Below are 10,403 nucleotides of genomic sequence, written 5' to 3' on the forward strand. Positions count from 1 at the left end.
GGTTATGAAACCAAAGTAAGCTATAATAAAAAAAAAACATTTGGCCTACATATTGAGGAGTAACACAAACTATCCTTTAGAAAAGGACAAGCAAAGAATAAATCTCCTTGGTTACTTGGCTAGGTTTAATTCAACCTGGTTTCATGCAACCAAGTCAAAGCTAAATTCAGCCAGGATAACTTGAATATCCCGGCTTAATCCTTTATCCTGGTTTCGTGCAACAGGCCCCTGAGGGGCCAATAGCAACACATGATCCCAAAATATCTCCTGGAACATGACAGTAAACACAACAGATGGATGGATATGAGAGCATCTTAGGGAAGAGTTTTTTTCCCTTAAGTGCACAGTTATCACAGTGTCAATCCTCTAAGGGGGAAAAAGGCATAATAGCCCCCATTCTTAACTCTATTTCATTGTAGCTTCTGTGCATGCACATTATTCTCATCCACCCCTGTCGCCCTTGCACAGCACCACCGATAGAGATCTCCAGTCTGGAGGGAACCGGGGGGAAAAGGGCTTTGTTAGGCTACGGGTCCCCGCCTGCATGGCTGCGCCGCTCGCTCCTGCTCGGGTAAAGAACCAGCCTTACACACTGACCTCAGAGCTGTTGTTTAATCATCAGGGCATTTTAATGGCTTGTCAGAGTAATGAAATATGGTTGGAGGCTACCTGGTGCAAACATTACGATAAATCCCTCTCACACAAGCCTACGCAGGTCTTAATGGTTATAAATCATCACTTTGGGGAGAGAAAAATGACAGCTATTAAAATAATGAATGGGATGATTAATTTTTCACATTAAAGATTAAAAGCTATGAGAGGTATCATCAGATATTTGAGCCGCCGTAAACGTTTGAAAGTGAGAGCTTATTTTCCGCACTTTACGACGCCCTCCGTTTCTTCACTGTCACCCAAGTTTCTGCCCCCTTTTTTTATTTTATTTTTTTTCCCCCCTTTTTCTCCGTGTGCATGCTGGGTGCGCCTGCCGACACAGGCATTCCTTACACCTAATTTGTGCTCTTGTAAAAAGTGCTCTGAGGAAAAGCCTTGAAGAACACTCATTGCTTGAGGCAGTACAGGACCCTCTCAGCCTCTCTGCAGGGGCTCCTCAAGGCTCTCACCGACATTATTTCATACCTCTAAAGCTGTCATACCTATAGCCTTTCACAAGAAGAATAAGAAGAGCTGGCCAGAGGTAGTTTGCCTTCTTTTTCGGCTGTGTTTTTTTTCTTCTTCTTTTCTTTTCTTGGTTGTTGTCAGCTTCCCTCTGTTACATCTGTTCTGTTGCTAGCGAGAGCTGATTAGTCAACTTTCTGCTTCGAAATGCATGTCGAACAAAGACAGTAGGCTATATGATAACACATGCTCACTGAGCTGGAATAAATCCCCATGTATAGACAAACTATGACAAGCTTTCTCTCTCTGTCAGATGGCTCCCAGGAGAAGGTGTGTTATTGCACATACATTCCTAATTCAGTTCTCACTTCCAGGGGACTCGCCGTGGTGTTCAGACATATTTCACCCAAATTGCAAGGCAAAGGATTAGAGGGGAGAAGCATAATTAGAACATTAATAACCATACATGTTAGGTAACATAAGTAATTGAGTTTTTTTTTTAATGATAAATGGAAATGTAAACAAAAGGCAGGAAAGTGAGACGCTCAGTTAGATATTCCGAGCTGGGCTCTCTGTCAGCAGAGACGTGAATGTAGGCTTCTCCCACTGTTGCCCAATTATTTGTGTTCCCAGGCAATGATAGTATTGCTTGTCCATCTGCAGCTTTCAAAGGGATATTGAAATCGTCTCATTGAAGCAACGGCTCCATTTGTTGGCAGAGAATAAATTGTTGGCTAGAAAAGGTTTTTATCCGCTCAGAGCATAGCCAGGTATTTGTGCAGCTAAAGTTATTTACAAAGTGGTGGGAAATTTAAAGGAGTCCTCTGGCGTTTCCCACATGCCTCTGTTTTTTCCCTTTGATTTTTGGCGTGTGTGTATGTTTGGAAGGGGGGTGGGGGGGGGGGGGGGGGGGTGGGGGGGGGGGGGGGGGGGGGGGGGGGGGGGAGAGGAGTTTTTCTGTTTTCATTTCACATGCTGTCACCGGAGACACGTGTGATGGCCGCCCGCACCTCCTTTATGTTCTTCCAGCTCATTTTTTATTTTTATTTTTTATTTTTTTTTGCTGTCTGCTAATGATCCAGGGACACTGAATAAAGAGCCACGGAAACAAAATGGCCACCTTAGCTGCCCACTTATATCTCAACCATTCCCTCTCGAATCAATTCTGACATTTCATTCTGCCCTTATAGAAGGTAATGGTGCATTCAGAGGTTGTTACCGATAATGTTGAAACGGTATTGCCTGGTTTCATTGGCTAGACGTACTGTAACCTCTGCAGGAGACTGGCTTCTGCTCCTCTCCCTCTCTTCTCTGTACCTTCTATCTTGTTTTTCCTCTCACACTAAAAAATTGCGATTTACCGGCTCAAATATCTCCTTTGGCACAAGTGGGGGCAGTATTTTTCATTTTTTTTTTCTGTTAACAAGTAACCAACCAGTGTTTGTATTTTTCCTCCCACTCTTGTGTTCAGACAACATGAAGTGAAAACAGCCTTTTAAGTCGGCTAGTCAATATGCTGTTTCTAATATATTATTTACTGCCTATGGGTTGTATAGCAGAATGCGCTAAACAACTGTTTCAGTTTTGCAGTCATAATCATGTAGAGAGAAATCACAGAGCCAGATGTCTGGGCCTCATTTTACAGCATTTATGTTTTCCTCTGAGTTTATGTAAAATTCATCCTACCCTGTTTTATTTATTCCCCACGTTTTCACAGACTCGACAATTAGTCAATTCCCAATCAACAAGAGAAAAGAAATTGCTTTTAATTACTTTTGATAAATGACAAATTGTGTTGGCATGGCTCCCTGCAACTGCTTAATCAGGTGCAGGGCGGGGTAGGAAGGCGGGTAGTGGGAGAAAGGGATGAAATCAATGCACTTTCTCTGCGGTTCACCGGCTGGGCTTCTGGGCAACAGCCAACCTGAGACCTGCAAAGATAGACAAGTCAGCATAAAAACCAGCGGCAGTATTAGAGCAGTCCCACACTGAGGCAGAAACATGCTGCTGTATATATGTATGTATGTATGTATGTATGTATGTATGTATGTATGTATGTATGGGCTGCATAACAGACCCACACGTGGGCTGTAATGTTCACTCACGAGATTAAAATGTCGTTAGACTTTGATGCAAATGCATATTCAGACACAGTCATGCACTCAATTAGTCAACCTGAACAAAAAAATAAAATCACTGCCAGATAATGTTGTTACTTAAATGCAGTAGCACCTGTCTAAATCTGTTGACAGTGAAATAAAAGCCGATGTACCAAACAAAATTATAAGAAGCCCTGCCATCGGTACTTTTTACATCGCTAAATTCAGAGAGATGCTCTTTGTTGTTGTTGAGAAATCATTAACAGTAAAAAAAAGGAGTTTTTAGATCCATGACTTAAAAGAATATTTCACTCTACGTTTCTTAGCGAAGTACAGCTGGGATCTATCACAGTGAGGTTGCCAGGTTTGGTAGCATTTTGCCTGAACAAAGACTAAAATAAAAACTCACCAGCTTAATCAGACAGCCCATGCTGGCTGGAGGCAAAGTAGTGGGCAAATGGGCTGCATGACGTTTATTAATGAAAGTTAGAGGTGTATATGTAGTTAGAGCTTATGCTAAGCTAGGCTAATCACATGTTGACCTCAGTTACGTACTTAACCACCAGACATAATCTTCTTATCTAACTCTATAAATGAAGGCCAAAAAAATATCCAAAGCGTTGAACTGGGCAGTAAATCAAAGTTGAAATTCCAAAATATAAAGTAATATTCTGGCATTCACAGTATTATCACAGTAGTAGCAGTAGTAGTGAAAGTGCATTATGTGTAATTTGCAGTTCACAGTGTTACATTATTCTATATACATTAAATGTTATATGATGGGGTTAATGGTGTAATTGCATTAATGGATAAGGGACCGTTCAGTATTCATGCACGAGGAGGGTTACCCAACATTTTTTAGTCTGGGATGGGTGGTCAGCCAACTTTTGTATTTATGAAAACAGCAACATTTCAAAGTGGTTTGTTTGGTGCATATTTTTCCATGTAGCTCTCAGTCAGATATTTTTTTTAAATATAACCCAAAAGAACTAAATGGTGGTAGGTAATACATCTGATTTTATATCTGCTTTAATAAAAAAACCTGGCCGACGATGGAAGCAGTAGGAGGCAAAAAACGAAAATTACTGTTGCCCTAGTGTGGACATCTTGCCGTACCAAAGTTGCAATAAAGGTTGTCTCAATGCCATGTATATACATTTGCTGACAGCTTACTAAATGATTGTGCGTTTTGTGTAGATTTGGACTTTATACGGTATATTCCACTTGGTTTAAACGGCGTGCGTAGGCCTTGCTGGATACACGGGACCCTTTTTGTGGACGTACTGAGCGCTGTGATTACTTTTTTTCATGTCATTGGATTACGGCAAAATACAGATCTTTTTTCTTAACGGGTCTTAACGTTTCATGGTGTGATAGCGCTTTTTTCTGCGTTTGGAGAGGTATCGCAACAGACTGTAGGTCAAACACGGATTGTTCACTGTTACATTTTAGTTGAATTTAAGTGCCGGGGCATCCCGCCACCGTCTGTCTATTGCGTTTCAAGACAGCCGTGTGGAGAATAGATTTCAGAAGGGCCAATTGTTACAATGTAATTTCAAATCTGCTTTAAAAATAAACATATATACATATATTTGTGTGTGTGTGTGTATGTATATATATATATATATATATATATATATATATATATATATATATATATAAAAAAAGACATATATATGTTTATTTAATTATTTTTTTTGTCCATATGTGCTTGTGCTTGTTCCCCAAGTGGTAGGCCAGGTCTAAAGCTGCTACAATGAGTTTATTCATTTATTTATTTTTTGCCCCCCTGGCTCGAATGTCAAACCCCACCTATGCCTTTGGAGGGCTCTAGCAAAGATTCCAGAGTGAATACGTAGGCTACTCTTCAAATATCTTTTGGATCCTGGTGATTTGAAATTGTGCAAACGACAGCATTTCCAAGACATTGGAGAAGGAAGGAGTGGTAGCATGCAAGCTCCCAAATTGACGCTCGACTGAGAAATTGAGTTTTGGATAAAGTTTAGCCTCGGCAGCTTTATCTATAGGCTAAAATATACAATGGCTGACGGGAGCCTAGTGCCAAGTCCATAGAAACCAGTTTACGTGTTGAATGTGATTACCCACATACCCCCCTCTTTCTACTGCAGTCAGTTTTTTTGTTTTTTTTGCTTTATTTATTTCTCTTTCTGCAGGTTCATCAGCACCTGTGGCAGCAGCAGCGAGTTGAGTGACCGAGCTTCAGCCAGACCGGCTTCACCTGTACATGGAGACCCCCAGCTGGGCAGGTGAGCCTCTCAACGATCCCTTTTAGCCCCTCATGTCTGTGCGTCGTGCACCGTCAGTGGCTTAAGTTACCCCCACTTCTAGTTTAAGTTTGTTTTCTCTGGACTGAGCCGTGGTGGGAAGATTTATTTGAGTTGTTTAGGTTCACACTGCCCAAACCCAAGCTTGGAGTCCAAATGTTCAATTTGCTTTGAGATTCCAGAAAATAGTGGAGAATTATAAAGTAAGATTTTTAAGACTCCCTTTTTCTTGAAACTCCCAAACCTCATTAACTATTAAAACTAGGTGCAGCTCATATGAAGCATCTGTAATGACCTACAGTATTTTCTTCTTTATTTTACTCAAAACCCTATTTTGGTGCATCTTCTATGGTAACAATTCCCAAAGAAACCAACCTGATTTTGCAGTTTGAAAACCAGTGACAAGTGTCAGCCAGGTGTTCGCTAAGTTCATGTTGGTTACGTTTAAGCATACAAACAACTTAGTTAGGGTAAGGCCATAGTTTGAGTTAAAGAAACTACTTTTTTAAAGTTAAGAAAAGAAACCTATGTTCTCTGTCTAGTAGGAAACCGGAAGCACACCGTTGTCTCCCTTACTTAACAGTAAAGCTTGATTTATGGTTGTGCTAAGGCTCCACGCAGATCTTTCGCCGTACATAAGTGGCCTGAAGTTTATACTTGTGCGTTGGTGTGCGGATTGATCTCTTTAAGAGAATAGCAGGGCCGGCATGTGTGTGTCCGTGGGGAGTGTGTGGTAGAGCGAGTGCGAGAGTGACGGCGATTAGAGCGAGTACTGACTCCAGCCTACTTGCGTCTGCAGCCACGGCGTCGACTCGACACAGGAGCATACATCACGCTCGTCTCTTGTCTTTGCTGACATCCAGCGGTGAACTTCTTACCACGCTGCCACGACCCCCGGTTATAATGTGTCCCACAGAATGTTAAAATACTGTTGCCTTCTGTCTAACTTGCATATAAAATATATATATATGAAGCTTAATAGTAAGCAGCGTTTCTGTACTAGACCATCTTCAAGCAAAATGCCCCACACTGTTGAAACAAAACCTACGCTCTGTTCTACACGAGTAACCAAGTACCCCCCAGTTTGAGGGAACGCCCTATCGCTGTGGATGCACCCTGACTGTTATAAAGCCTGTATGCATGCATGCCTTTGCTCTCCCCTATTCGACCATATTGCACTAATGTGTGCTGGTTAAGAAGCGGAAGACTAGAGAAGGACTCTTATCCATATGCCTGAGAGCCCAGGAGCCCGCGTGATCTCTCCCCAGATGGAGTCCTCTGCCTCCCCGCCCAACCTCTGCGGGGCTATATAGCAGGTGGCTGCGAGGATCAATGGGCTTCCGCCATTACCTCCTCTCTACTTCACATCTCCAGCCTCATCTCTGGGGGGGGGAGGGGGCCGCGGGGCACGTAGCGCATCTAGCTGCAGCACACCGGGAGAAATAGGGACGTTTTCCATTAGTCTAATTGCTCTGTTATAGTTCTATATTATTGCCGTGATCACCACTGTGGCTTGGTAATGATGGACCTCCCGTGCCCCCACGTATAGCTGGTGGGTGTTATGTCTCCCCCGTCACCACCCATAGAAACTGCACTTGCAGTGGGTGTGAGAGGAGAGACCGAAACTCAACGCTGAGCAAGAAAACCAGAGGATAAACAACCCAAAAAGCAAAAAAAGAGAAAGAGGGAGAGAGAAAGAGCTGTTCAAATGTTTTGATTTAAGAGTTTAATCAAATAGCCGCAGCTATTTACATTCTCAACAGGTGCGGCATTCGCCTGATTTATGGAACAAACACTGGAGTTCTAGTGCTTTTTCATTTGCTTCCACTACAGAAAAACTGGCAATATGGGGCTAATTTGCAATAATTTGCTGCCGCTGTGGCCACTGGTTAAGAATGTTTGTATAATCGTGATATAATAAGAAAAATGAAAATGAGTTTTTCACGCAGTTCAGGCCCTGTCAAACACAGCTCACGGACTCGCTAAATGATAATTACATTCCTCAAGCACAGTATTACATTTTACCCTCTTACGTGGACTTTGTTCACGGTAAATGGGCGACTATGATTTTCATTTTAAGGGCGATATGACCCAGTATTATTCCCACATCTGAGCTCCCTGAGTACAGTAGAAGGTCCCCCCCCAATCAGCGATTACACGAGAAGTCTTCCATCAGTCAGCAGAGGAGGTGAGGATTATAATGAATTAATTTACCCTCAAAGACTCTGCCTTTCTTCTTTTCTGTTTATAATAACCCATTTGCATAGCGTAGTCTCTGATGATCGAGACATTGGAAGAGGTTTAGTTTAAAGCTGCGGTGGACTTATCGGTGCTGAATATTTCACGGCTGACCTGTAGCTCTCCCTACAGGTTGGCACATAAAAGCTGCTTCCTGTTTTGGATTTCCCCTCGTACAGTAGGATTGTTACTGATTATCTCGCCTCTTATTCCTTAGAAGGAGAAAATCCTTGGCCGTGATTCCTGTTAATTTCTTCTTCTTTTTTTTTCTTCTACAGGTATGGGTATTGATCTTTGCCTTTGCTGCAGGGGGAGTGTGTTCACTTAAAAGGAACACTGATGCAGCAGAGCTTATTAAACAAATAGGCTGGAGAACAAGGCCACAATCGCTTTGAATCATAAAGGAGGGTTGCCCGTCTTAAAGCCCCACTGTATCAAATATGAAACGCTCTGCTAACAAGGTGTGTAATCTATTTTAATCAGATCATATTTTATGAAACAAGGAGAAGGTTGAACTTAAGTAAGAGAGAAAGATGGAGATACTGGAGTGGGTTGGGGATTGTATTTTGAAATTGGATGTGACGGCCGGGGACCATGACTTGATTTTACATGCATGGCTTTATAATGAAGCCACGGCAAATGGTCAGTTATGGTTAACTTTAGGGGGAGCTGGAGCCTTGCTGTAATGGGAGGCTAATTCAGGGCCCATAACGCCATGACAAGCTGCAGAGCAGAGCCGGAATATGGATAAGGATGTACGTTAGAGGCTCTGGGGCTGAAGCAAAGGTCTTTGTCTGCAAATTGCCGGGTTGCCTGAAGCTATAACAGGGTCAACAGCAGCGTGGCGTATTTGTGTTACACATACAGTGCCACCGACATAAATACAACCCAGAAACACACTCCCTCAGACGGTGAGACTCGCTAACTCGCTGAAAGTGTCACGCAGGAGTGACTTCATGTTGTCATCACAATTCAGACCATGATCCTTTTTATATACCTTTTAGACTGGCTGGGTTCATAGGCGACTCTTTTCAATCAGTTTTTTTTTTTTTTTTTTTCTTCTTGTGGCCATAAATTGTTTCAGATCCTATGACAGTAGACTTGGTTATGAATATGTGTGTGTGTATGTATGTTATGTATGTATGTATGTATGGTATATATATATTATATATATATATATTATATATATTTATTATATATATATATATATATATATATATATATATATATATATAATACGCACGCACACACACACACACCAAGAGCTTAGGAGCCTCCCTAGTCAGACAGGCATGGATATGATATTTATATACTGCTCTGGGAAGCACCACAAGATTTTTAATAATCATAAGAATACATTTAAAGCCAAACGTCTCCCCCCAACACTTGCATTTGATTTGAGTTTAAACTTGAAGTTGACAGAGTCATACAGTTCCCGTTTCTCTTGGATTTATTATTATTATTATAGTTAATAATTAGATAGCGATATTAGATATATACTGCTCTGGGAAGCAAAAAAAAAAAAGCCTTGCCTGGATATCAATGATAACAACACTAGGAAAAATGTAACATTAAATGTGACTTTGAAACTGAAGTTCCTGTTCTTCCCAACAACAACAAAAATATGCTGTTATGGCAAATAGTGCACATATTGATCGATATCTATTAGAATAGATGGAGAGCTATTAGTCACTGCTCTGGGAAGCACCACTTGTTAGAAAAGCTTCCTGTGTACAAGGCCAGAGAACACCCACCCACCCCAGTATCGGTTACTGTTTTCAGCACTACAGGAAAGCATTGAACTCACGCAATGTTAACAATTGAAGATAAAGTATACGTTGTCCCTTTTTTGTCATGTTATGGTAAATGCTCCAGATTTCTACGTTTTCAGGGCCTTGAGTGTTTCTGAGGTGGAGAGCGGGCGGGTGCAGAGAGGAGGAGGAGGGGTGCCTGCGTCTTTAAAAGCTAGATGGAGTGAGGGAGTGGGGCGGACGGGTGGCTGGCAGGATTGTGCTGACGGCAGGGCTTTGGTTCAGAGCATGCCCATTAGAGGGAGCCATAAATCCTGGGCTCTCTTGGCCGGGCTGTGTCAGCAGTCCACTGAATGAATTGATTTTAAACGCCACTGAAAAAAAGAGTGCAAGAGAGAGAGAGGTGGGGGGAGAGAGAGAGAGAGTGAGAGTGACTATTTAATTCACCCTCCGCTAGAGGCCCACACCCCGTTCCACCCCGCTTCTCAATTCTGGACTGTCGTTGAAAAGGGGGAGGAGAGAAGTCTAGAAACACTGAAACTGTCACCAGCAACAAGCCCGGGGCTGCACGGCCCCCACGCGTTTGATTTAAACAGGAGGGAAACACACAAACCAAATACATAATCTCAAATTCCGTACAGCATTTGTTCTCTCCCACCCCTCTAATTTTTTCCTCTCAGCCCTCTCCTTTTTATATCTCTACAGGAGAAATGAGACATATCGTAAAAAGGAAGGGAAAAAAAGGGCAGCTGCATTTGAAATTCAAATGCGTTGGATTTTGAAATTGATGTATGTGTTTATTCATTTACGAGCGGCATCCATGTGTGCATGCATTTATATATTATCAGCAGCAATGAAACGCTGCACAGAAAGCTTGTAGCCCATCTTTCTCCTCCCGTGTGCCCCCCCCCCCC

At 42.2% G+C, this 10,403-nt stretch overlaps 1 protein-coding gene and 1 long non-coding RNA gene across 5 annotated transcripts in view; one reads left to right on the forward strand and one right to left on the reverse strand.

Annotated features, from left to right (window-relative positions):
- The window catches only part of rbfox3b (RNA binding fox-1 homolog 3b), a 456,818-nt gene that overhangs the window by 201,906 nt on the left and 244,509 nt on the right, over window positions 1–10,403 (forward strand). For all 4 annotated transcript variants that reach the window (XM_032538181.1, XM_032538179.1, XM_032538182.1 and 1 more), the window contains one exon: window positions 5,390–5,482. In XM_032538181.1, coding sequence (XP_032394072.1) covers window positions 5,461–5,482 — 22 coding nt within the window. In that variant the 5' untranslated portion in view covers window positions 5,390–5,460. The remainder of the gene's footprint in view (window positions 1–5,389; window positions 5,483–10,403) is intronic.
- LOC116703443 (uncharacterized) overlaps window positions 1–10,403 on the reverse strand; it is a 13,688-nt gene that overhangs the window by 2,287 nt on the left and 998 nt on the right. The gene's annotated exons all lie outside the window — the stretch shown is intronic.

The sequence above is a fragment of the Etheostoma spectabile genome, chromosome 15 (assembly GCF_008692095.1).
Source record: "Etheostoma spectabile isolate EspeVRDwgs_2016 chromosome 15, UIUC_Espe_1.0, whole genome shotgun sequence".
NCBI classification, from domain to species: Eukaryota; Metazoa; Chordata; class Actinopteri; order Perciformes; family Percidae; genus Etheostoma; species Etheostoma spectabile.